Below are 27,234 nucleotides of genomic sequence, written 5' to 3'. Positions count from 1 at the left end.
ATACATCGATAGATGTGCATTCAATTTTTTGAAACGTGACAATCTATAACTAAATTTTTACACATTTTGTTAAAGCGGAGTTCCTTTTCCAGAACTGCTGGTTATTTAAAAACCTATAGAAATTTTTAGGAGCTCTTGTATTCAGCTCCCTTGAAAATTAATCTGTTCTTAATGTAGACATTGTAAATATTTGGAGATTCCAGCCATCACCATTAAGTCAATTAATGCTCAGGTCATGTCTAAGTAAACCAACTAATTAAAGTAGGGCAGAGTGAATTTTAGAATACCTCCCATTTGTCACGTCTACATGCAGACAACCACAATCTAGGTTTTTCTGTCTACATTCCCAAGATAAGGATAATTTTGATACAGTAGTGCAAAATCCTTTCAAGGAAGCTGCAGTGGGCCTTGTCATCCCTTAAAAATTGTGTATGGGAGTGCACCGATGGTGTGCAGGAATGGATGTACCCCTCTGAAATGGCAATAAGCACTGCTCTTCAGTGCACTTCTTCCAACACCACCAGGAAATTCCTGTTATTCTGTAAACACTGAGGCTATTTGTGGGAGTGAGTTTATATAAATATAAATACTATGTTGAGCTGAACAACACAGAAGCCAAAGCCTAGATCCAAACACCTCTATCTAACAGGAAAGTTGAGGTCCACATATCTGTTCAGCAATGCAACCGCCTCCTTAGTTTCTAGTGATATGGAGTTTCTATTTGAATTTTAGTGAATAGATGGAAATAGAAATAATCTTTCTTCGTTTCTTCTCAAGGTTGCGCAGATACAGAGTCCTAGGCAGTAGCAGCTCGGACTCAGATCTTATCTCTCGTCTGGCTCAAATCCTGCAGAATGGATCTCAAAGACCAAGGAGTTCTACCCAGTGTAAGAGTCCAGGATCTCCTCATAGTCCAAAAACGCCACCCAAGAGCCCTGTCATCCCCCGCCGCAGTCCCAGTGCCTCCCCAAGGAGCTCTTCTTTACCCCGTACTGCCAGTTCTTCTCCGTCCCGGGCTGGGAGATCCCATCATGATCAGAGGAGTTCATCCCCACATTTTGGGAGGAGTAAATCACCTCCTAGCCATTCAGGCTCTTCATCTTCTAGGAGGTCCTGCCAGCAAGAGCACTGCTGCAACAAAACGAGCAAGAATGGTCTGAAAGGATCTGGCAGTTCTTTCCACCATTCCCCAAACACTAAGACTTCCACAGGAAAGAGCAAATCAACTACTAAGCTTAGCAGATAGGAACTGAGTCTTGACAGGTATAAAATCTCCTCCTAAATCTGATGCATGTTGTGTCTGTGTACTGTGTATTTAAAAAAATAATCAAAAAAAAGTATATTAAAAAAGGTGTTGAATCTGCACATTTTAAAGAAAGTAGCCATTGTAAACTATTCATGAGAAAGCATTCTATGTAAATAAGTGGCCAGGCTTTGCCTTAGAGCAGGCAGCAAGCAGATCCACAAAATGGGAAGTAGAGGCCAGGGTAAGAATGGCTGGGTAGTCAAAGAGGTGCAATGTATTTAGAGTGAAAAAGTATCTTGAAGGTGAGTGTTTTAAAATGGTATTAATCTTGATCTGTTTAGTTTCCCTAGTTAGAAGATTTGGCCTAATTATTTAACGCCTTGTGTACTTGAGGGGTATGTAAGAAAGCCTGAAACAGGCATTCCCAAAATGATGTCACTACTTGGGAGATAAGTACTGCTCAAGCATTTCTTTGCAGTTTTAAAAAAGCACACACTTTAGAAGATGATAATTCTGCCTTATAAATTTCTTCCATTTTGAGCTGCGCTCACCTCTGAGTCACTGAGTGCTTATTTTGTCCCCTATTATGGCACAGATTTCTTACCTTAGTATCATATACTTACCCCTTCTTGACACTGATGAAATTTAAAAAATCAATATTTGACAAGATGTTTTTGTACCAATATTATTTAGAGATTTTCTTAGCAGTAATTAGGATCCAAGAAGCTGATTCTCAGTTCTATGTCATACAGTTTTTTGGGAGTCATAGTGGGGTTTTTCAAACCACATTTGATAGGATTTGGAAAAGCATTCTCTCCTAGGAAATAAGAGAAAGGAGTAGATGTATGCCCTTCACTGTATGTTGTAGATTTACAGGAAAATGCAATATAAGTTAGAAAATAAGAACTTTTCTTGACCCCCTTAATTCAAATGAAAAAAGAACATTTGTTATTGCTGACTTTTATTTTCCATTATTTATGGACCACTTAAACCACAGATCTTGCAATGCAGAGATGATTACCAATCAAGTTTTGGGTTTTTGGTCATTTGTTTTTTAAAATTATGGAAGATGAAACAGAGATGAGGAAATTATCTACTTTATGAACGTGATAGGTTAGGGTTGATGGAAGTACACTTAACACCCTTAGAAAATCTGGATAAGAATATTAATCATTAAAGCAAAATATACGGAAAGAAATCTTAGATATTTTCATAGTAGATTATTGTAATTCAGTTTCCCAAATGTGTTTTTGATAGAGCAGCTTTGTTGACTCTCAGTAAAGTCCATGGTGTTTAATTCCTCCAGTTTTATTAGGTAGTTACTCAGTAACATCTTGTGCTCTGCAGGAACCCTGTAGGAATGAAAGGTGTGGCACCTTTTGCTGCGTTCAGAAAAGCATAGTGGGTCAGAATAGGGACAGACAAGAACACAAGCCTGAGAAAGATGCAGCCAGATCTCCTCCCTAATGATTCCTGTTGTGGGGACTCTGGATGCATAGGAGACTTGTCAATTACTGATCTGCTTGCTGTAGTCATATGCCTCTCCAGCCAGCATCTGTGTTTTTTTATTTAACCTCTGCCAAATGAATATTTTTGGATTTAAAAGGGAATATTTTGTCTCTGAGCTAACACATTCTAATGCTGCATTAAAGCTGCCCTAGAGCTGCACTGAATTTCACTTGCTTTGTCAGACTATGTTGATTTTTTCCTTTTCTTATTATGTATTTTTTTTCCCATATGTAATGTAGCACAGTGTGGAACCTTAATTTCATTCAGGTTTCAAGCACTACAGATGAATGCAATAGGTAGGGTATACCTGCTTTTTCTGAAGAAACTGTACCATTGCAAAGTCCTATTCCTTTGTATTATAATGTATAATAGGTGCTATACCAATAATTGCATGTCCTCATGGTAAATTATATAATATAAATATTTATATATACATATATGTATATGCTTATATAAACTCATTCTTTCTCATTTTTCATTTGTAATTTATGGACCACAAATAGTACAGTTCCCCTTCTGTTAGCTCTTGTATACTTACCTCTTCTATTCTCCCCTGCACCCCTGCCAAAAAAATCTGGAATGCACAAATTCTAATAGCCTTTATACCTTGGTACAAAATTGAAGGACTGCTGATTTCTCAACCAGCCAATGTTTTGTGTTGCAGCTTTGTTTTTTTTTTTAATTTCTAATTTCATGTGCACATTTGCATATGGAACAAGAACAAAGACTCAAAAGGTATTTTTATTTTTTATTACAAATAGGTCTTGCTCATTTTTATTTCATATGTGAGTTCTAAATTGTGAATACTTGTCATTTAGGAACAGTGACAGTCTATGAATACCTAATGGTTGAATGTGACAACAACAAATTCCATCTTTTCCTTCCTGTTTTCTACATGTTTCCTTATGGTATGCCATAAAAAAGAATTTGGTCACATTGTGATGTTTTTGTCCTGGGCACTTGCTGGAATGATTTGTTAAGGTGGCGTGGCAGCATATGATTATTTTTCCTTATTTCTGAAAAGCATTTATTATCATCATGTAAGTTTATTCCTATGTTACATTGTCAGTTTTCATAAGTACTAACTTTATGCATCCTTGCCTGAAAATGCTGAAGTTGAGGTGTTTATATTTTCTCTCTAGTGTAACAGGATCCAGAAATGGTAACTGCTTTACAGGTGAGAAAGCACATAACACCTCTGTTACGTTGTCTTCAAAGTACAGGCTTGTCCATTGTTAGACATTACTATGTAAAATAAACCAATGCTGTAGAAATTCACTCGTACTTGAACTACTTGCCAATGTAAAAATAGTAAACTATGCCAAAAAGAAAAAGATAAATCAGTCATTATTGGTGACACAGGCTTCTTTTGGTGAGAAAAAGGTAGAAGGACTGTATACCCCCAGTTGCTTTTTTGCTGTAGATTTAACAGGATGTAAGGAGAAAATAATGAAGATTTGAATGGAGGAGCAATTGTGAATAACTTAGCTTGAACTACCTGCTCTTCTTGAGTTTTTTGTTGCTTGATACCTTCTCCCAAAAGTTTACAGAAATGCTTACTGTAGTCTAACATAGCAATCAGTTAATGTTATTAAGTAATGGTCAATTGATTAACTCATACATTAATGTTAGCTTAATATTTCTAGAGGGCCTATATAATCATTAAGGACTCTGTAAGCTTCAGTATTTGAATGTGGATATGGCTCTGCAGAAAACCACCAATGTACATGTGTGTGACCCTTGTGCAGAGTGTGTGTGAATAGTTTATGGCAGGTTATCTGCAACACATTTTCAGGGACGGGGAAGATTTTTCTCCATTGTACAAAATGGCTGCCGTTACTCTGCATAGCACACAGCAGTTTACATAGGAATATTAGCTGGGAAATAATAAAATTCAAGGAGCTGTTGCTTTGTCTTCTCCCTTTCTTTGGTGAGCAGTGCAATGGAGCCATGACATGTAGCAGGTGCAGATGCTGCATGCTCATTTCCTCTTTATGGTGTATTCTGTGTTGTGGCCAGCACTTTGGAGCATTTTTTAGAGAAACTGAGGCATGAAGCCTTTAAACTAAAATAGAACTTGAAATCACCAAACATTTCACACAGACTTTTGTGCTACAATATTGCATGGTAAAATCAATCTAAGTTACAATCTCAAAAATCAATATTAATTAACCTCTTTATTAATTACAAATGCCAATTACTACTTAGGTAAAACCCTGTTAGAGTAATAGAAAGTGTGATACGGTAGAGCAACGTTGGCAAGTTGTATGATGCTACGCACCTATCTACTGCTTGAGCAGGATCAATAAGCGTAGAAAATGTCACTGCTCAAAGGCAGGAGCAAGATGAGGTCTTAACTGCTAGTTATATGTAATTATACAGGAGGCAAAGCCCTGCAGAGTGACACAAGGCATTCATTACAGCCACCAGCCACATCCTGTCTTGGGAAATCTGGACATATTCTTACCTTGAAGTCTGCATGTTTGAGATCAAGCTTTCTTGCATACCTCACTAAACAGTCTTGATGTATAAGAAAGGATTTGGTCCTATATATTTAAAAATAGCTTGAAATATTTTTCATCTGAAAAAGACTTGCTGGAGCTCTATCATCTACAATTTGTAGTATTATGGTAATAACTATTGCTGGGAAAACACACAATTTTGATTTTATATATATATATAAATACACATTTGTACTTAAGTGTATCTTCATATACACTTATATAGATACTGTATATTATATAGAAATATATATATACATACATACATATGTGTGTATATACATATAGATAGGAAGAGTCTCAGCTATTCCATCCTGTTCACTGGAATTCATTTGCCGGAGTGAGCCAAGGCCTGTTTTGCTTTGATTTACTCTGGTCTCCTTTTCATCTACTGCAATGTCCCTATGCCCTAATTCTGATTTTGTGTCTTTTTCATATTACAAGGTCTCATCCTATAGTCCTACTTGGGCAAAACTCCTGTAGGTCCTTCTTATTGCAGTAATACTTATGCAATGGTTGACTGTAATGCTTCTAATTTTTTTTTTCTTTTTCTCTTTGATGAGAATGTAGATAAAGCCAGATTTACAGTACAGTCTTTTTCCTGTAAACAAATTTTTTCTGTAATGAATTGTACATTTTTATGGAACACTTAGAGGCACAAATTCTGGTAAGAAGAATGTAATTATTCCAATTTCTTAAAAGGGTCTAATGGAAAATGAATTATATGTGCCTCCAATTTTTATATATATCTTAAATTAGAGATTAGTCTTCTGGAAATGAATAGGAGAAAAAAAGAGAGCTCAAAGTCAAACTCTTTCTCATGACAGGCCTATAATACATGAATTTTTTTCATGCAGGACTGATGCTGTGAGGGGACAAGAGCCATGTCTGTCTTGTCATTCTCAGTGAGTCAGGGTCTGCTTAGGTTAACACTAAGCTTCCTGTGGTGCATTCTCTGTATGCTTTTCCACTTCTAGGAATGGTCAGAGAACTCTTAGCTGGATAAAGGCCTTGACTTTTATCCATGAGTCCTCTCTTCAGCTGGTGAAAGCTTTGGCTGCTTGTTGGATGGTGAACATGGCAGTGCTAGGTTAGCAGTTGAACTTGGATCTTGGCAGTGTTTTCCAACCTTGATGGTTCTATGATTCCTCTTTCTGAAATTTATAGAACAGGATATAATATTTTTATTCAACTTCTTTTAGCTAATCAAGTAGGCAGTGAACAACTGATTGGGTTTGTTTGCTGTTTTGCTTTTGGCTCAAATGTCTTTGGTTGTAATTAGTACCATTTTTGGTTACTAGAAATGCTGGTAAAAGAAGTGAGGTTCAGTGTTTTGACTATATGCAATACACAGGCATAGGTCATACATTTTTTAGCTAATCAAATTGCATAAACATGCACATCACATAAGAATACCTCACCTGTCTCTTGAAGCCAGTGTTCCTTTTCCCTACACATAATATTTGTGAAAGAGAAATTATATAAAATCAGCTTGGATTATATAATAATTATCAGGAATTATCTTATGATATTGTCAAATGCCAAAAAGCTTTTATCACTCATTTTCATATGGTTTAAATAATCAGACTTTTAAATATATATCTTTAAGGAGGGGGTTTTGTTTGGTTGGGTTTTTTAAGGAAAAATGTACAGGAGTCCATTGTTTCAAAGACTGATGTATTAACTTTGCAATGACTCTTGCCATCCAGGTTTGAACAAGTTGGGCTGATTTTACTCTCCATTGATGATAACACATTCTCTCTCAACAATGATAATGACAAGTCCAAATGCTATGCTCCTGTTTCTCTTCTCCATTAAGAGCTTGGACCTGTGGGAGTTCTTGCTGTTCTTGTGCAGGTGCAACTTCATTAAAATCAGTATAGGGTCCTGTTTTGTTGAGGCTCTTTCCCCTGATTAGGAACTGAAAAGATAAACTCACTCTATGAATATCAAATTTGCTGTTGCTGTATTTTAAATTGGAAAATACTAATTTTCTTATTGTTGTTATTAATATTACATGACATGGCATGCCTCTGGATCTCTCCTTTTCTGTCAGAATTCTGTTGAGAGCCAGCTTTGGCCAAGAGTACAATGTGGTTTCTTTTAAAACAGTATCCCAAGTGGGCTACTCATGTGAGGCCCCCATCATCCACAAGTGTCTGTGGGAATTCAGCTGGAATTAATTTGATGTTTGTTTTGAGATCACTTGATCTTTGACCTTTTATGTAAAGGTCAAAGCAGAACAACTTGCTCCAAAAGATGCAATGTAATTAATTTGGTCTGCCTGGCTTCAAATCCTTTTAAACCAGTATCAGCTGCATGGCAGGCATGGTCATAAAGGTTTGATGCAAAGTGAAGTAGGATTTTTTTGACAATTTCACATATTTTTCTTCTGACTGGAGATCTGGATTTGTTCCCAAGCAGCCTTCTCTGCATCCTCTTTACTTTCATTGGCTAGGAAGCAAGATTGAAAATTCTTCCCCAGCTTTTAACTTTCTTTTTTATAGAGTCAGCCCAGACTCAAGTTGCAGTGCTTGTGTTAACAGATGCCAATTTTCAAATGCTTTCCTATGAACATCCAAACTAGTAAATTAAGGAAATCACCAGCAATGCCTTCAGACAAGTACTGACTTTTTGAAGTGTCCAACCAATGGCTGCTAATCTAAAATCCCCGGGCAATACCACAAAGAATCAAATCTGTGTGTTAATTAAAAATACAATGTTGTAAACCCCATAAGAAATCAAGTACTCCATAGTAAAGTCTGCAGTGTGATTAAATTAAGTGGAAAGTAGTTCTGAGATTGTTTTTTACCATTGAGGAAGACAAATGTTAAGTCCTTCAAGTTCTCTTACTCAGTAATTGCAATTCTCTTCCCCTCCTTGGAAATCCTCTAAGCCATTCTTTTTATTTAAGTTTGCTCAGGCACCCATGAGCATAAAGAGTTAATGCCCTTGTAATGGTCATTTGTACATAAAGTTGTAATTATTTATTTTCTCATTTGTACCATATCAAGGCTTTGTACAATGTTTAAGTTTTGTTTTCAAATTATTTTGTATTTTATTTTTATAAACTGGTTCTAAATAAAATATTCATTCAGCATGCAAAACTTCAGTTCTTGATTGTGTTTGTATAATGATTCATTAACTTAAAAAGCTTTAGCTGAAATATTTTTCAGTGTTTTTTACTACTGTAACCCTTTAATTTAAATGGATAAAGTGCTTCAGTAGTGATTTTTTTTTCTCTGTTTCAAAAAAGTAAAAAAGAAGTGTGTGTTGGTACTACTACAGCATGAATCAAATGTTCATATTGCAAATTGAAATGATTGGATCAATGGAAGTTTAACTGCTTTAGTAGGTTCATGTGCTGTATATTAATAACTACAGAAAAATCCAAATAGGCCATCTCAGAAACCTGACTATTTGTTCTTATCCCTTCTGTTTGTGTTCATCTAAACAATAACTGATTGGCACAGCCAGATCAGGTCAATTTTAGTACAATAGGGTGGTCCTGAAATGCCAGCTGCTGATGGCATTTTTCCCTTCAAAAGTGTATTTTTTTTATTTAGTCAGAGGTCACTATAATTGACCTCTTTTGGGGATAATCAGCTGTCTGGATGTAGTCGCTAAGCTTTTACAGTCTCTTGAGGGGACTTGTCTCCCTCTGTATAATAAACTTAAGCAGCAGATAGCAGAGAAATTAATGAATGGAAGTTGTTACTGAATCTGAGTGCTATGGGGGAAATGCAGTGTTAAGCTACCAGTTGCTGTAGTTTCCTCCAAGACCCTTTTATCTTTCTAGTAACATTAAGCATAAGTAGAGTGTAAAATCATTACAATTTATATTTGTGGTTTGTGCCTGAATGTCTTAGTCCTATGCTACCAGAAAATAGTCTGCACTTTGCACAGCAGGCCAAGTTTTTTAGGGAAGTCCAGAAGAATTTGAGAAAATTCCCTGGATCTCTTTCTCAGTATTACCACTGTTATGCCATGCATTTGGGAAAATTTAAAGCCAGCTCTGCCTTTGTTCAAATAATTGGCAGTACTTTCATTAAGCTTCATGACCAGGTCATTAGCTCTTGTCATTTACATAAATAGCTTCACAGGAAACAAACTGGGAATTCATTTACTCAGTAACAGTCCAAGAAAATTATTTCACCTTCTGTTAAGAGCAGCCAGAAACTTAATGGCATGGCTTCTGGATGGTGCATGTGATCACAGACAGGGTGTGTAAAGAAATAGCAACCAACTGTATTAATTTGAAGATGAGAATAACAATTTTGCCCACCCTGTAGTGATGAGAGGTAGCTCAGTTTCCTTCTCTATTTAAAAGATGTAAATCTAGAATGTGTCAGAAGTGGAAGAGTGACTTTGATCTGGCTCCAGTATGTTTTAGCAGTACAACTGAAACACAGGGAAAGAAGCAAGATCAGAACAAACATTGATGTGAGGTCTGGTTGTTCTCTGACCATCACAGTGTCTTTTAGCATTGCCTGGCTTGTCTTCATTCATACAGGAGATCCAATCTGCCCCTTCTGCTCCCAGGATCTTGCTGCACTTCTCTACTTGCACTGTAGCTGCCTCTCACGTAAATCAGTACTGGAACACGAGAAAGCGGACACAAGTCACCTCTCCCAAGAAGTACACGTCAAATTCAAGAATTAACAGTTGCAAAAAGAATTGAAACATCAAGAGAAAGACAGGTTAGAACTGCCAGTTGCAACCTGGACAAGCTCAAACTGCTGCCCAGAAGGACCAGGTAGATCGCATTTCCAAATCTACCTAGAATACCATGGTAGCATGAATTACCTTCTGTGTCCATGAAAACAAAATACAGAAAATCCTGCTCAAGAGAGCCCATCTGTACTGATGGAGGACAAATAATGCTTCCAACAAGTTAATTTGAAAAGCTTTTAACAACATAAAACCAAAAATCCATAGAAGGATTCTTTGCCGTTCTTAAACTCAGCAATTTCTTAATACCTGTCACCCACACTATCTTCTTTTGTTAAGGGAAACCTGGAAAAAAGAACTTTCTCTTCTTCAAGGCATTAATCCCAAAGAACATTGTGCTGTACACATATATATTTTATTTTTGTGAGATTTTTTCACATTTTACTCCATCTGTGATTCTGAAGGGAAACACTTGCTAACTGATTACCCTGTTTTCACATTTTAGTAGGCAGCAGTGGCTGGTTTCTGAAGTGCAGATGAGTTAATTCAGTACACCAAAATGGTGGACATGAACATTTTCATATGGTGGTGTTCAGTCAAAGCTGACTGCAAAAGTGGCATACCTTATGCTATGATTACATATTCTTATGCTTCTAGGAGAGGGGCAGTTTCATTGTGATTCTCTATGTTATTTGTATTTGCTAAATTTCTGCAGCAGGAATGCTTGTGCAAACTGACTGTAACACTACAAGCAGCCAGTCATTGCTATAGGCCAAATTTATCTGCAGAACCTTTTTAAATGTTGGTGATAAATGCTTAAGAAGAGCACCTGTATGACTTTTCAAGTCATTGGACAACATTTCAGGTGAGTGTTTTAGTTTGACCTCTGGTACAGCTGCCAGATACAAGAACATTGCACCTCTGCTACTTCTGAATTGTGCAAAGTAGAGTGGCTTGAACACGTAAGCCTGAAACACAAAATAGTGCCAGTGACAACAGTTTTCCCTATCTAAATACGAAATGGCAATTTTTCTTTTTGGCATGAAGATAAAATGATTTTTGCTTGTTTCAGAGTTGACACCAAGTTACATTTTGCTCCAACTCATCCTCATCTTTCTTCTTCCTTGGCTACTTAGTTATGAGAAAGGAAATTATAATCCAAGCTTTTTAAACTATGCAGCAGCATTTGTCTGGAACAAAGTGAGCCCCTGCCTCCTGTAATTTAACAGCAAATCTGACTTCCATTTCATGTAAAAAAGTACAAAGCTTTTTGTTCTCTGTATTTCAAACACTGTGGTATTGATTCAATTTCTTAAAAAATCAGATGAAGATACAGCCTACATATAACCTATATGTCAGAAACAGGCATCACTCATCCATTCCTCATTTTTCTGTATTTCTCTATTTTAAACATGTGACTGGTTAAAAAAAGAGACTACCCTGCTAGTGCAGTAAAACACAATGTCTCTGAAGAGAGGGTGCATTTGACAAGCCAGGAATGAACAACAGCCAAGTGGAACAATGCTGTATGACTTCTGAAGAGGACACTAATGAATGCCAGTGAATGCTCAGTGCTAAAGCATTCCTAGAATAAGCAGGTATCTTAAACTCCTTCTGTGATGCCTTGCACAGCTCAGACTTCTAAAACCTCAACAACAACAACAACCAAGCAAACACCCCCAACATAACTATTAGAAAAGAGAAGTACTTAAAAAGCCAGCTGCTTCTGAGGCTTGTTTAATCCAAGAACCAAGTAACTTCTGTAAGTTAGCTCCTGGTGGTAGTAACCATAATGATACTTTTTTACCCCACTCTCATGCCTTTTATTTTTCACAAGGTGACATTAAACAAAGGATGATACAGACAAAAGTCTTACTCAAAATAAATGTGGGTTTTTTTAAGAGAATAAGAGGATAAAGAAAAGAGAAGAAATTTATTAGCCAACTGCAACAGAGTTAACTGGAGGCTGGTAGTTAGTGTTTAATGCCACCTATAGTAAAATGTTTCCCACTGGGAAAAACATGGGAGGCAAGTCCACTTGGCTCCTTTGAAGTCACAGGCTGGAGCAGAACATACATCAGCACCCAACAACACAGTCATTTTACATCTATTCAAGTTTTTACACATCTGCAAAGCAGAAATAGTAGCAGCCATTTGGATGTTCTTTCTTAATGGTTCTCAGGGGGGGCCTAGGAAACTCAGAAGGACCTGGTTCTTGTGACATGGAGCTGGAGCTGCAGCTGCTGCTTCTGCTGCTGCTTCCAGCCACCTGTGCTCTAGCTCTGTCCTTAGCAGGGGAGAGTTGGGGGGATCCTGGGCTCAGGTACCCTGCTGTGGTCTGAGTAGATGCAGTGGCATGTGTGGTTGGGCCAGTGTTGTTTTTCACATAGACGTTCTTGATAGCAACAAGCGTATGTGCCATGATGCTGATGCTGTTACTCAGATCTTGCATGCCTTGCTGCAGCAGCCGAAGATTGTGGTTGACACTGTCAAAGCCAGACTGGATCACCTGTATTTGGGTCTGCTGAATCTGCAATAGGTCCTCTTCAGTCATTTCATTTTGGTCTGCCTGGCACCTGCCTTTTGTTTTGGCTTTTACTTTCCCAGAGGAACCACCACCTGATGTCCCCAGAAAAGGCAGTTGTTCTTGACTAGGTGGAACCACTACCATGTCCCCAGAGCTTTCTTCTGGCTCCACCACCTTCACTACTATTTCTTCTTTGAGGTTCATCTGCTCAAGACTGGATTGATGAGATGGGCCAGGACTGCCATTAAACCCTAGAAGAGGTGGAGGGAAGAAAAGCAAAGGAAAGCCCATAAGAAACTTCATAACCTCAGTGGTGACATATTTTCATGTCCACTAAGCACTAACATCAGTCCTTGAAACAAGACTCTCAAAATATGCTATCATTGATGGTTTTAGAATACAAATTACTTTGAGAGGTGGTAAAAAACCACAAATACGCATTCACCAGTTAACCATGTATCTGCATACTACAGCTCCCTTACCACCACAGAAGCCAAACTTTAGGATCCCAGAGACAAAGTTCACTGCAAGCTCATTTCATGCCATATCGTGCACGCAGTAAACAGTTAGCATTGCTCAGAGCTCAGCATTGCTGAAACACTGGATTGCAAGAATCCCCTGATATTCCAGCATGCTAGGACAATATCGATGGCATGTATGAAGTTATGTGCTCGCAGCACGTTGTACTGGCTGGACCTGCGTGCTGCCATTTGCAAGAATAATAACGGCAATAGTGAAGATCGGTGGCCGGGTCTATCGCCTCGTGGATGGGCAGCATCACCTACGAAACGCTGTTTTTACTCTTGGTGCTGTTCTTAGACACTTCTGTGACCTAGAGCACGAAGCCTCACAGTTCTGTGTGCGCGCGTATACGTTTTGCCTTTCCAAGGATCCGAACCAGCGCTTTCCTGCGGGGTCGGTGCCCGCGGCCCCTGCGCGCACGCAGCGGGCGGGCAGCGCCGCTCCCCGCGCACCGGGGCTCCCGCGGCTGCGCTGGGGGACGCCGGGCGGGCGGAGGGTCCGTGGCGGCGCCGCGGGGGTCGCTCCCGCACTCACCCATGTCCCCCACGACGGCGCCGGGCAGCTCCAGCGTGTCGATGCCGCCCACGATGGGCACGGCCTCGGCGGGCAGCAGGGAGCCGTAGGGGCGGCGCTGGCGGCGGGCGGGCGGCGCGGCGGCGGGCGGCAGCTCCTCGGGGGCCAGGAGGAGGCCGAGGGCGGGGGGCGCCGGCGGCCCGCAGCCCTGCGAAAGGCGGCACAGCTTGCTGCGGTCGCGGCGCTTCAGGTCCCGCCAGCGCTTCTTCAGGTCCTCCACGTCGCGGGGGCAGGCGGCCACCGGGTTCACCTTGTGCCGGATCAGCTCCCACACCTTCCGCTTCTGGCCCGCGGAGGCGCGGCCGGGTCCCGCCGCGAACAGCAACTGCTCGTGCTTCAGCACCTGCTCGATCAGCACCTCCGTCTCCGCCTCGTTGAAGTTCGCCTTGCGCCGTTTGGGCGAGTCCTCGGCCATCCTCCGCCGGGGGTGTCGGCGGGCGGGCGGGTGGACGAGGAACCGCGGGGAGGGGGGGACGCGGCTGCTCTTCCCTGCGCCCCGACCCGCGGGTGCCGCCGCCGCTAGGCCGGGCCCCGAGCCCTGCTGGGGAAGGAAATACCGCGCATGAGAGGAAAAGACGCGCACGGACCGGCGCAGGCGCCCCGTGCCCCGCGTGTTGACATGGGGAGGGGGCGCGGCCCCCGCCCGCCTCCCCGGCGGGAATCCCCGCTCGGCGCCGCCCCCGCGGGAAGGGGGAACACGGCGGGCCCACCCCCGGCGCGGGTTGTGCGCGTGCTCGGCGGGAGCGGGGCCGGGAATGGCGGCGGTTTTGGAGCTGCTGCTGCAGGAGGAGGTGCCGGTCAGCGCCGTGGTGCGGTGGCTCCGGCACGGCCCCGGCCACCGCGCGGCTGAGGTAACGCGCGCTAGGTCGTCCGCCCGCAGCGCCCTGGCTCCGGCGGGACCGGGCCCGCAGCCGCGCCACTCCCCCAGCACCCTCCGCTGCCGCGGGCCGGGGCCGTGCGGGAAAGTTTGTCCGCCCCGCGCTGCTGTGAGAGGTGAAGCCCGCGCGGGTCAGCCCGGGGCCCCGTCAGGTGCCGTTCGCGGCCGAGCGTCTGTCGAGCCGCCAGCGGCACCGCCCCCGGCGCGGGCGGGCTCCGGGCACGGCGGCGGGAAGGCGAGGCCGCCGGCGGGAGCTGCGCCGGGCGTGTGAAACCCGCTGGAATGCGCGGCGCTGAGCCCGCCGGAGCTCAGCGCCGCCGGCACCGGGCGGCCTCGGGCGGGCGGTGGCGCCGCGCGGCTCCGGGGCGGGAGGCGGGGAGGCCCCGCGGGCACGGGAAGCGCCGGGAGCCCGGGGCGCCGTGTGCTAGCGCAGGGCCAGCGGGACCGGGGGTGGGCAGCCCAGCACGGCACGGCACAGCACAGCTGGTGTCCCGAGGGAACGCGGTGACTCTTCCCGCATCTCTGTAGGGGAAGGCAGCGGTGAAAGCGGGACGAGGCTGTCAGCACCCGGGGCTTGGTGGTGGCTCTCTGCAGGCGCCAGCGCGCCTCCCGGCTGGATGTTCCTCCCGCCTGGACCTTGAGGAAGATCTTTGCGGGCTGGGAGAGGGTATTTATTGGCTGAGTTTTGTAACGAATGATTTGGCTTCTTGTGGAAATAAAAACTTCTGTAACTGTAGATAGACTAGGAGTGCTTATGTTTCCCATAGAGAATGACACAGAGAAACAATTGCTATTTAAAGCATCTTCTACCTGATCCCCTTGCATAGTGCTACCTAGTATTAAAATCAAAACTCAAGGGTGTCACCCCCATGAGTTAGTTGGGTATTGCCATCATCCTAAATGTGTGGGAAGAATGGACCAGCACTTTTATGTTGTGTGGTATTTCTTCAGCTGTGACTTGCAAAAGCAAACCTGTGGACATTATGAAGTTTGAGATCCTGGCAGCTCAGCTAGCGCTATATGGGTGAGGGATGGGGAGGTCAAAAAGTTTTCCTTTGCAATGGAATTTCTTGCTGCCTTTTGCTGTTGGGAGCAGTGCAGTTACTTCAGCATGAGAAAGCAAGTGAGAGGTTTGCAGCTGGCACCTGTTGACAGGTTGCCATTACCCAGTTGTGGAGGAACCAAACCTCCGTTAACTTGGACAGAGAAAGATGAATGAAAATAGGCTGTGCTCTGAAAAGTTAGAGAAACTACCCAACTGTATGCATAGCACAGACTGTAATGATCTTTGTGCCCCTGTGCTAATTCCAGGGGAAGGAAATGCTAGGCCATGTCTTGCTCTAGCTCTCATGGCAGTTTTGGGCTGGACATGGTCTTCTGACACCTCATGGGGGTTGTATTCTGAGCTGTGCTTTTTCACTGATTGTTGGCTGCTTGGCTTGTTATCTGGGCTGTGTCAGAATTTCACACTTCTCCAAGGAGCTGAATTGGTCTCACACTTCAAAATATGCATTTTAGCATAGGTGTTGAAGATTATGTGAGTCCAGTTACAGACAGGCATGTTAATTTTACTTTCACTTCTTTCTTTCATGCAGAAACTACCTTCAGAAATAGTGTTTGCTTTTTTGACTTTTCATCTTGTTAGGGTTGTGAATACAACTTTACAGGAGTTTGTATGCAATGCTTTCAGTATTAGTGAGGAAAAGGTTTTGAGAACAACTTCTGTTGTTGCAGATGTTGCTGAATCCCACTGAGAGGAAACAGAAACCTGATGGAGTGTTAGGAACAAAAGAATTTTTACCCAGGGTACAAAACTTCAAACTGCGCATGTAGCGTGAAGTAAATTTTGTCTAGATTTACCCTTGTAAGATCAATGCCACCTGTTAGATTTCAAATGTGTTGGGTCAGTGGTGGGGTTTTTGTTTAAGTTTCTCAAGTATAAACTTCACATACCTTAAAATTGCACAGTCTCTGTTTAGACTTCGGTGAGTTCTCGAGCAAAATTATTTAATTGAAATGGAAGAGCAGCTTTGGTCGTGTATTTGGCGCTGCAGGGCCCCAGGTGCTTCAGCAGTTGTTGTTACAGCACCCCTCTGTGGGAGCAGGCGGCATTCACAGAAAAACAGGGCGCAGAGACCTTGCAGACTGTGGATTTTTCTGTTAGAATTAGATGCTTTCAGTATTGATGTTTTCAAAATGTTGAACTTGGGGGCGTCAGTTGCTCCAAGTCCTCCCTGGTCATAGCTGCAGAGAGTATTACTGATGTTTCCATGGAACAGTTTCATTATTTTCCAATCAGAGACCAAAGTGAATGACTCCATCTGAAAACTTGTGCCAAAATGGCTCGTGTGTAGGCTGGTTTTAGGGTCTGTGACCAGCACTATTGAATTTCAGTGATGTACTTTGACAAGTCATGTTGGTTTTTATTGTGTATTGAGATCCCATAGTTACTACTTAAATGTGTCTGGGTACTTGGAGAAAGAATCAGGTAGCATCTTTATATTAATTTTTTGTCTACTTCTCTTGTAGGAGAATCACATCCATGACAAGCTGGTATCTCTTAGCTTGCTTCAGAAAGATTTTGTGCCTTTTCTGCTGAATTTTTTAAGGGAGCAGACCAGCCAGATCCTGACTAATGGACCCCCTACTCCTGCTAAAACTCCTAATTCCAAGGCTCATGGGAGCCAAAGGACAGGATCAGAAAGGAGGGCAGGCCATGCAACCAGCAGCCGAGTGCAGCTCTTTTCTCAAAGGACTTCAGTGACCACCTGCACCACAGATACCAGCTTTTCTCCTGATGCCGCATCCAGTGGTTCCTCTTCCTTTTCTGGGTCGAACCTGTCTAGCCCTTACGGTGATTTCCCCAGCGTGGTCTCCAGCAGCAGCCCGAGCTTTGGGCACAGCCCTGTGCTCCAGCACGGTGAGAGGCGTTCCTCTCAGAAGGCCAGCCTGGGGAGCTTCCTGCCAGCCACGCCGGAGGCGCTGCCCGCGAGACGGGGCCGCAGGAAAGGCAGCAGCTCGGCCGGCGCCTCTGGCCGGCAGGTGGCTCGCGATCTGGGCCGTTCCCTTGCTGAAGAGGAGGATGGAAAGAGTGATGGTGGATCGTGGAGTGGAGGGAGAAGGAAGCGGAGTGAAGTGCCTCTTGTTCCTGCCAGATCCCCGCCCAGCCAGCTAAACCTTAACAACCTGGAGGAATTTCCACCCATGGGTGCTGCTTCTGGCTGGACAAAGTAAGAGCGAGTCCGCCTCGTTGTGTCACTGGGATTGCTGCAGGTTGCAGCTCCTTGACCAGCAGTTGTGGGTGTCCAGACGCAGAAGAGGCTGTAATACACAATACTTGGCTTCTGGGAAACATGGTCAGAACTGCTTTGTTCTGGTCATCGTGTAAGGAGGGGAGTATTGCCTTGACAGGGAGTCAGGTTTCCTCTCTGTGGGCTCATCCAAGACGCCTCTTTTGCCTCTCACTTGTGATGCTGCCTGCAGCTGGCCAGTGCACGGCCCAGCTGATACAAAGCTGAGCTCATCTTTGTCCTTGTGTGTTCTAACGAGTCAGCGTTATCTTGGCTCCTCACGTTTCTCATTTAACAGAATATCAATTGGTAAGGAAGAGCTATCCTGGAAGGCTCTCCAGCTTTACTGATGCTAGCAAAAAAGCTTTTGGATTGATCTTCTGTGGCTTCTGGTAGCAGATGTTAGCCTGCAGCTTCATTTGTGCTGTGTAATTGTGGACAAAATAGCAGGCCGTGTTCTTGGTCTGCAGCAAGCCCTGGTCTCCTTGGTGACTTCAGCTAAGCTTTGGGGCAGCTGTTTGTGTTGTGGTTGCCTCAGTCCTTTCATCTTTGTCTTTGCGTTCTTTAAAATCCTCATTACCAAATAGAAAGCCTTTGTGTCAGCCTGTTTGCTCTGTATATCAGTCACTGGTCTCTGAAAGTGGGACTTTCTAGTTGGACATGCAAAATTCCAGCTGAAAGTTATAAAATGAGTGAGTGTTCAGCAAATCCAAATGCAGGGGTTGGGTCCTGCTCTAGATGCTACTTTGGCCAAGGGAGATAAGATGTGTTTCCAGCACAGCCAGCAAGTCTCTCTTCCTCAACTGCATTAATGCTCAGCTAGGAAAAGGAAGTAGGAAAGAGATCACAAGTCTTTGGAAATCAATGTTACAGCGATTTTGAGAACACCTTAGCAGTTAATATGTAGCAACCAGCATTTCTGTGGTGCTTTATGTTTCTGTATCCATTTCCATTTTTTTAGTGCTTTTTTTGCTACTTTACCAAGCTTATTCCTGAAGGACAAATCCAAGTATTTTGTGCAGGAAGGATGGGTTTCCCTGAAGTTAAACAGTCTGGACTCCCACTGATAGACAATGGCAACTTGATTGATTTTGGCAGGTTTTTTCCCTCCTGATCATGTCAGAAATGAATTCACCAGCAGTTTCTTACTAAAATGGGGCATATCCTGTCCTGCAAATTAGAAACATTTGGAAGGGTTGTGTGGCCCTGTGGTACCTGTTAGATGACTTGCTATTTGATAATTAATTTTGCTGCAGGTTTAGCAGGTTGCTTGTAGCAGTCTATAGCTCCATGACTTTTTTTTTTCAGTGATAGAATAAAATTAATAATTACAGGTACAGTTTAGAAATTCAATATCCCAGCTCGACATCCGTTTTGTTTTAACATTAGATTCCTCTGGAAGAGTTGATTGCACATCTGTCTTGCGACCGAAATTTTTTGTTATTGTTTAGCTTGATTTTAGTGGAATTGCTTCTCTTCTTTTCAGCAAAAGCAAACCATCGAGGCGAATCAACCCAACTCCTGTGAGTGCTGAGCGGCCCCTCTCGAAACCAAAGACCTGTTTCACTTCTACACCTGTCAGCCGGTCTCCAGCCTCGAGCCTCGAGGCCTTTGCTGCTGTCCAGGAAGGACACCTGTCATCTGTGATGAGCAACAGCCTTCAAGAGGAGAGGGAGATGCTGAAGAAAGAACGGTACAGTCTGAGCAGGAGGCTGATTCTTAATTCCCTTGTGTCCTGGTTCCAGCCAGGACAGGGTTAATTTTTCAGTAGCCAGGAGAGGGCATGGCCAGGACAAAGTGAAAATGACAGAAGAATATCCAAACCAGATATTGGTGACCTTAAATTATAATTTGCCTAAGGCCAAATGTGTCTGTGGTATCAGACTAGGATATTAATGCACCTAGCTCATGTTTGCCATTTTAGAGGTATGCTGGCTCTGGAACAATGACCCTCACTTCAAAAGTGTAGTCAGTTCTCACTGCTTTTATGAGATTTTTCTCTTCATGGAAATGAATGTGTGGTTATCTCCTATGCGTCTTTCCTTAGATTGCACAGGCAAAGCAATTGGGTGTAATTAGACTGTGTTTGAAGATTGCACCAAAACACATTGGTTTGGAAAAAATGAGTTAGTGATGCAAATGTGTGGAAAGTGTTAATGGTCTTGCAAGGTGGGTAGGCTAAAAGAAGCTTGCAGTCAGAGAAAACAGAATATGGGCACTTGAGATTCTGTTTTAAAGATTACTACTGCAGTTGTCTGTTGAAATTTGCTGTCAGATGAAGTGAATCTTCTAATTTTGTCTCTGCTGTTTGGTTAGTGTGTGACTTTTATTGCTTGTAAAATGGTATCACTGATAGTCTGTGAAGATTGATACTTAGAAAAAAACCAAACTGCAGTAGTTTGCACTATTGTTTATTGTTTATAATTGCTGAGAGAACTGTTGCTGTTCTTTGTAGATTTTGTTCTTGGGGGAACTCCTCAGGACACATGGGTGTAATTCTTTTCCTGCTAAGTTTTGCAGTTCACTTCAGTGTGACCAGAACCGGCTGAAACATATCCAGTAGAGTCTAATGAATTACTGCTTGTACTGAACCTGCAGCAGAAATGCTCAGGATTCAAACCTGCCACTCTGCACTTAAGTCTAGCACCTATTCCAGTCTGAATTCTACCTGAAATGTCCCAGTAATGTGTATCAGCTGAAGTCAGTGAAATAGCAGTATGTGGTTGGTTGGATCTTGCCCATGCAGTGATATTCTCATCTGACCCATCATACTTGAAAGCTGGGAGTTGCTGCTGTGTCCTCAGTTGTGGTGAAATACAGAAGTAAGGCAGTCTTCAGCCAGCTAGATCCCTTTGAGCATGGGCAAAAGGTGAATTTCATCCTGAGGTAGATGACAGCACTGGGGCAGAAGTGAAGCACAGTGTAACTGCATTATTGGAAACTTGCCATGGGTAAGGTCACAAAGTACTTGATAGTGGGCTCATCCCTTGGGTGCGATCACAAAGTACTTAATGAATAATTTTCTTCAGTTCTATCTATTACTCAGTTTTCTTCCGTTAGTTGATTATGTTCATTGCAAGGAAGCTGCTGGTAGTCTTTCTACTTCCATTTTGGGACCCGTTCTTCATCCCAGCAGTTCTGCTAGAAATAGGCCAATTGAAAAGGTTCTTTGTTGCAGGTGAAAATGTTTCTGACTTCCCAGAGCCCTTAAAGTGACTTAAATCTTTCACTTTTGATACAGTGTGGCAAGAGGTAGTGTGATGTTCCAAGTGGAAATGTTCCATTGGAATCTTTGACGATCATTTGATATTGCTGTTACTGCCTCGTGTCCCGTTTCTCAAGTGTGTTACATATGCTACCGTGCTGTTGCATTTTGGATGACCTCTCTAGATATAGTTTTGTACAATGTCTGTGTATTTTAACTAAGTGATCATTTTTTATTTCGAATCCAGCAGTCAAAGTGGTTTGTTCCTTCTGTTGTTTGCATTGCCAGTCTGGGATTTCATCAGCTGTTGCATTGCCTTTCCACTTATTGGTATTGGATCTTCTCAGAGTGTCATTACTTTACATCTATACCAAAGGGATGGATGTGAGCCTTATTTTCATAGATGTTTTAAGATATCTACCTGTCAGAAACTGTACATGAAGGGAAGATTTTTAGGACCTGGTCTCTAACAGATTCCCCGTCCATAACAGGTAGCAGTTCAGATGAGAGAAGTAATAACATATGTTAGTTGGTTAATTTGGTCAAAGTGCTACACTATTTTAACAGAGTTGCAATTTGAATGGGATTCTTTAGTCTTTTGCTTGCTAACCTCAAGATCTATTCTCTGTTAGATAAAGATGACTTAAATTACTGTCATGCTAAAAGCTGCTTTAGACAGTATAAATGACATGGTTTAGTTATTGCAGGATTTCCTTCATGCTACACTGGAAGAGAAGGACCTCTTCTGGCTGCATGGCTGCTCTAGATCATCTTCAGTCACACGGTTATGTTGGTGCTCTTGAATTTCAGATGCAAATTGCTGCACCAAGCATCTTCTCCTGCAGGGATATCTTTTGATCCTTGTACTCCAACTAAGCCTAGCTACACTCGCAGTGCCAGCCTTCCTGCTGAAAGCCATTTGGTGACCTGTGCAAATCCTGCTAAAGTTTCCTGCAAGAAACAGTTGGAGTGTCTGGCACAGCTCTATTCATCCTGTATAGCAGGTGAGGACACAGAAGATGTGAAACTGACCTTTCTTTGAGTTTTGAACTTGCATGTGTGTTGTGAGAGTGAGATAGATGGGAAGTGGAAGCTGTGGGATAGTTATAGTGTAGAAACAAATGACATCTGGAAAAAGAAAGTAAGCCAATACTGTTATTTAAATAAATGAATACTTGGCAAAAGTGTGGGGAAGGAGGTGAGCCTGATGCAGTACTCTGAGCTGCAGTAGACTGAAGTTGTATGTCCCATATGAAACCAGACTGTTCCCTAACACATCTTTCCCATGCTGATCTACACTGTATCACACTATCATGTTGTGGGGAGACAATTCTTTGCTGGCTACCACAGAGCAGGAATCTACCTTTTTACCTTTGTTTATCAAAGCAGGACAGTATTGAGTAATCCACCTTTAACATCTCAATTACTCTCTCCTAGAAAACCTGGTACCAAATATTTTTCTGGAACTGTTTTTCGTTCTGCAACTGTTGACATCTAAAGGCACTTCTACTGCAGAAGATGGGGATAGTGACCCTGAAATCAGTGAAAGAAATAGAGGTAAGCAGTAGTAAAGAAGGGAAAGAATCTTGCTTCCATAGAATGAGAAAGTGTTGTAGACTAGCTTGGGCAGTTATTCTTAAATTACATAAAAATGCCTTATTACCACTGTGGGACTCATCTGAGATGCTGACAAAAGTCATGCATGTATGGGAAGTGCTTCCACAGTATGATAGTGGGGTTGCTAGTTAGTTTGAATCTAGTTTTCTGTTATTGTGCGAGATTTGCTGTAGCTACTTCTATCACTGACTTTTAGAGGGAAGGACAAATGTGCTTGAGTTGCTTCTCTATTGATCCTACAACTCAAATGTGCTGTTGACCTGCTATGTGTTTATTAAGCTTTAGGTTTGGATCTGAGTGCATAGGATCCAGCTGTATTGTTGCATTTGGTTTTTGGCAAATTCAGCCTTAAGCTTGATGCAATTAGTACTTTGATATGGATAGTACAACCAAAAGAGTGGCTTTAGGATGAGACCCACCACACCCTCCTCCACCCCACATGCCTCAATTTGATTGACCTTTGTTTTGCTACTCTTTGATTCTTAGGGCTGAGATTAGGAACATGAAATCTTCAGCTATGGGAACACCATTTTATAATTGTTTTTAGTTGTTCTACTTTTCTTGTCCTGTATCTCCTTATTGTTGTTCAGAACATTGAGAAAGAGTCTTTTCTTTCCCACACAGCATTAAACACTTCAATTGCCTTTAGTATAGGAAGGATAGGGAATGGGAACTTCTGAAAATTGAACAGGAGTCTGGGAGATTATTTTTGGATATGTCAGTTCATACTTTCCTTAAAAGCTAATTGTCGGTCCTTTAGTTTGTAAATGGTAAAAGGTACTTTTGTTGTTGTCTCATGTTTCTTTTTTACTCTCAGATGTGTCAGGGAGACAGCATTTTGAAAGTGTGCACAACTGTGTTTATTTTGCTGTTCGAGTCTTGGATTATCAATATGAGTGAGTTGAATTCTTTTTTCATCTGCTTGTGTCTGCAGTTGTGTGTGGGACTAAGCAAATGTGCTTGGGTTGTAGAACTTTACCAGTTAAAGGCACAGAGTTGTTAATTTTTCAAAACATACAGCTTGACCTGGATTTGGATGGCTGTGGGTTTCCTTGCACTGATGTGTCCACTGAACTTTGTTGTAATTGTGCAAGAACTGGAGAGTCATGAGATGAGAATAACAAATACAGATACCAGTAAGATTTCCTGCTGGTACATGTCCTTTAGAACTCTTTTCTTGGCAGCATCATAAAATGTAAACATAAGTATTTCTTTAGAACTGCTTATGTGCTGTTTATGTCTGTCTGTCTCTCTGATCTTTATCCCCATTATCTTGGCAGAATTATTTCCCACTTAGAAAAGGGGATGCTGAAGCTTTTGGCCGAAAATGAGCGGATTGCATCGTTTTCTCCCACGTTGCACAAGAGGCTCAGGCAGGCTTATGAAAGCAGCACAGCTAAGGTAAAATTTGGCAGACCCCAAGTGACATTGCTTCAAGCCTTTGTGTTGTTGTTCCTTTATTTGCAATGGCTTTGATGTTTAATCTCATTCTTTATATTTCATCTTCTTGTGTTGTCTTTAGAAACTGCCTAAAAGTACTTTTTTCCTTGTCAGTGGGTGAGTGAGTTGCTGGGTCCAGTGATTGTTGGCTCTGAATCACTGCTGGCTAGCCTTGTGTTGTGCTCCAGGCCCTGACCTCAGCCAGAGACTTTGACAGGGTCAAATTTTGCTTTTGAAATTCTTACCTAATAAACATGGACCCCAGGAGAATGATTAGTTAGGTGCAATATCAGAAGGTAGTTTCAAAGATTTGGATTTTTTTCATACATATGGACTCTTTTTAGGCAAACAACATTTCACAGGAGACAATCCAGACTGGGAAAAATGGTTCCCTTGTGTAATCAACTGGGTTAGGGAACCAGTTTGGTTGGTGGGAATTGCATGGTAGAAATGTATTTTGTATCTCATTTCATCCATCTTTTAAAAATGGAAATTACTGTTATCAAAGAAAGGACAGTGTACTGAGATTGGGACTTGTCAGTAGCTGAGCTTTAAAGTTGTTAAAGTTGTAAATAAAGGTCTTGTTACTTGAAGAACAGTAAGGAGAAAGAGTAAAGTAACAGAAATTGCCAGCCAGGATCCTGAATTTTCTCAAGCCCTATATTGAAGGTATATTTCAACTGTTTGTGGGTACTGTATCAATACTGGTTGCAATCTGGCCAGCAGAGATTTAAGGGAACCAGATACTTTTTCTCTTAATGTTGAGTGATTCTGCTTCTGTAGCCTAGTGTAGATTGTAAAAGTTGGTGTTTGCTAGTAGTTAGCAATTGGGAAGTAACGTGTAGTAACAACTCAGCTAGTGATACTTGTTTCCTAACCTGCCTCTTCCCCACTTTTTTTCTTGGTCTCAGATTGTTTAGAGACTTCCATTAGCTTAATGACTGCCTTTATATTTTTAACAGGTGTCTCTCCTGCTGCCATGCTCTGTACAGTCTGTTTCTTTTCAGCCAGAAACTGATAATCGCTCGAACTTTCCCAGTGACAGAGCATTTCACATATTTAAGAAACAAAGGTAAGTTTCTCCTACTGTTCCTGAATGCTCAAGGGTATAACCTTTGCATGATTGTGACTAAAAGATATTAAGAATGTCTCATGTATGCTACATGCTGTAGAAAAAAATCTTGAATTTTTTTCTCTAATTAAATGAAAAAAAGTCTCTGTCCATATTGACTGCAGGAACTAAATGGTTAATGTCTTTAGAGAAGAACAGCCTAATTCTTCAGGAGTTATTGAGACTTCTGATAATGCCAGTACAGTGTGTCACCCCACTGGATTGCTTCTGCATATATATCTGGTATGCTTTTATTCTTCCTGCTGCCTCCCTCCATGCTTGCAGCGACAGGGGGCAAAATGACAAGTTGTCTTGGTCCTTTTCTTTTTCTCATAGGTATTACTACATGTGGCTTATTCTTTGCTGCCTCTCAGTCTTCACTATGTCTGTCTGGTAATGGCTGTTTTGGTCATTCCATCATAGATTGGGCATAACAAGCTTAAGCACTTGCTGTCAAAGACATGGAAAATGGAAACTCACTGAAGTACTGCTAACATTTATGAGTTTTTCAAAGGTATCTGAATGATTGGAGGCTGGAGTTACTTAATCTGAGGTAGATTCTTGCTGGGAAGCTTTGGAACAATTAATGCTCTGTTGTTGCTTCAAATTTTGAAGAGTAGGAATTCATTCCCTTAAATATCTTGGTTCACAGGGATATATTTTATGAACTTCTGCGTGAATGGGAGGATAACAATGAGAAAACTGGCTGGGACTTTGAGAGAGTTCTGGGCAACAAGATCAGGTAGGAGTCTTAAGCAACTTCAGCTATCTCTTTAATGTAGCTGAATTGCTGGTGAATCATGCTGCACTTGGCATCCTTAGTTCCATGTCCTGCCTGATGTTCTGCACTACTCTGCAGGGTGCTGTGGGCTGCTTGGAAAAAGCTGCCCATGTACACTTGCTTCTGAATTGAAAGGAATCAACCTTTACCTTAAAGAAACAAGCCATAAGTGGCAGAGGCCTAATTTGTTCAATTCTGATGTTGATCTTTCCCTTTCATAATCACAGAAATGTTCAGACAATACACTGGTTTACTCTCAAAACCAGTGTATTGTCTGAACATTGTTATTATATACACTTGTGTGTGCATATCATGTTTTCCATGTCAGGCTCCTCTTAAGTGAGGAGAAGTGTGTTATATGTTCAGACGCTGTTCACTCTTCTAATTATTTCAGGGGGTCTAGTGCATTGGTTCTGAAAACAAGACAACTGTGTGTCTTTCTGTGGAGAGCAGACTGTTTTATTCATTTATTGCTTTATCAAAATGCAATATATATAAAGAAACTATTATAGCATTGAAAGCAGTTGCCTTGTGGGTCTCTGTGTTAATCTCAACCACCAGACTACTTAAGTAATGTGTATGTAGGTGGCATTTCACCACAAGAGCAAAACAAGGGTGAGGCTTAAACTGACAAATTTTAGGGCATCAGAAGTAGCACTATTGCTGTTTCCTTAATTCATCTATGTGGAAACTCAACTTACTGTTCTGGGCAGGGAAGAGTGGGAACTGAATGAGTTTATTCTTTTTTCTAAATAACAACATTATTGAAGAAAAGGAAGAGATTCTTTTTCTCTCTAGAGCTGTGTTTGCTCTGCAGGTGCTCAGGGAGAATTTTTGTTTCCATGTCAGCAGCAGGTGGGGCTCAGTGCCTGGGAAAATGGGTTATAAATATATTGCTTTTTTTCAATGACCTTTGGAGATTGCTTTCTTAAAAGTAGGGTTTTTTATCCTTTTGGTATAGTTTGAGGTTAGAACACTGTTTTTTATACCACAAAGTTCCAGTCAGAATCTGATCGTGTTTTGCTTTACAGGGCCATGATGGCTCACCTGTCTGCAACCTGCAACCACAGCCATTTTGCCAGGCTCTTTCAGAAACAGCTTATCCAGGTAAATGACTTGGGTTGTTTAATGACTGTATACATCACAGTGGATTTGATCCTTCCTTGGCCTGAGAACACAAGCCATGTCTTGTGAGCTTCTTTGAGATTTTCCTATTGAAACATTTTTTGGGAGAGACAAGTTTTCAGAATGGGAATTTCTTTCCTTCTTCAGAAATAATCAGTGATAAATTACCAATGAAGTCTCTTTAAATGAGGAATAAGGCACACTGAGAACATAATGAGTTGTAAGCATTCATTCTTCAT

The 27,234-nt window shown here is 42.0% G+C and overlaps 3 protein-coding genes across 5 annotated transcripts in view; 2 read left to right on the top strand and 1 right to left on the bottom strand.

The window, feature by feature from the left end:
• TTBK2 (tau tubulin kinase 2) overlaps positions 1-4,029 on the top strand; it is a 76,683-nt gene extending 72,654 nt beyond the window's left edge. For all 3 annotated transcript variants that reach the window (XM_054275254.1, XM_054275252.1, XM_054275253.1), the window contains one exon: positions 778-4,029. In XM_054275254.1, coding sequence (XP_054131229.1) covers positions 778-1,246 — 469 coding nt within the window. In that variant the 3' untranslated portion in view covers positions 1,247-4,029. The remainder of the gene's footprint in view (positions 1-777) is intronic.
• Positions 4,030-10,377: 6,348 nt separating this feature from the next.
• Positions 10,378-13,964, bottom strand: LOC128936431 (uncharacterized). Its single transcript, XM_054275369.1, has 2 exons — positions 13,511-13,964; positions 10,378-12,705 (listed from the first exon to the last, which is right to left on the bottom strand). Exons 1-2 carry the CDS (start codon positions 13,962-13,964, stop codon positions 12,047-12,049), a joined length of 1,113 nt encoding a protein of 370 aa, XP_054131344.1. The 3' UTR covers positions 10,378-12,046.
• Positions 13,965-14,268: 304 nt separating this feature from the next.
• CDAN1 (codanin 1) overlaps positions 14,269-27,234 on the top strand; it is a 30,295-nt gene continuing 17,329 nt past the window's right edge. Inside the window, exons 1-10 of the mRNA XM_054275843.1 lie at positions 14,269-14,400; positions 16,956-17,656; positions 19,203-19,409; positions 21,732-21,925; positions 22,359-22,478; positions 23,356-23,434; positions 23,819-23,939; positions 24,941-25,050; positions 25,742-25,831; positions 26,902-26,977. Of these exons, the coding sequence (XP_054131818.1) occupies positions 14,305-14,400; positions 16,956-17,656; positions 19,203-19,409; positions 21,732-21,925; positions 22,359-22,478; positions 23,356-23,434; positions 23,819-23,939; positions 24,941-25,050; positions 25,742-25,831; positions 26,902-26,977 (1,794 nt within the window). The 5' untranslated portion in view covers positions 14,269-14,304. The remainder of the gene's footprint in view (positions 14,401-16,955; positions 17,657-19,202; positions 19,410-21,731; positions 21,926-22,358; positions 22,479-23,355; positions 23,435-23,818; positions 23,940-24,940; positions 25,051-25,741; positions 25,832-26,901; positions 26,978-27,234) is intronic.

This window comes from Melozone crissalis, unplaced genomic scaffold (assembly GCF_028551555.1).
Source record: "Melozone crissalis strain CALT ecotype California unplaced genomic scaffold, PUWL_Pcris_2 ptg000018l_1, whole genome shotgun sequence".
Taxonomy (NCBI): Eukaryota; Metazoa; Chordata; class Aves; order Passeriformes; family Passerellidae; genus Melozone; species Melozone crissalis.
The sequence above is the reverse complement of the archived record's forward strand: the minus strand, read 5'-3'. Positions and strand labels throughout refer to the sequence as shown.

What these genes read in the sequence shown, in the direction of transcription:
- LOC128936431 (XM_054275369.1), bottom strand. Translation starts at nt 13,964, where the DNA reads ATGGCCGAGGACTCGCCCAAACGGCGCAAGGCGAACTTCAACGAGGCG. An exon ending in CGCCGTCGTGGGGGACATGG is followed by an intron (nt 12,706 to 13,510) that starts GTGAGTGCGGGA and finishes CACCTCTTCTAG; the next exon opens with GGTTTAATGGCAGTCCTGGC.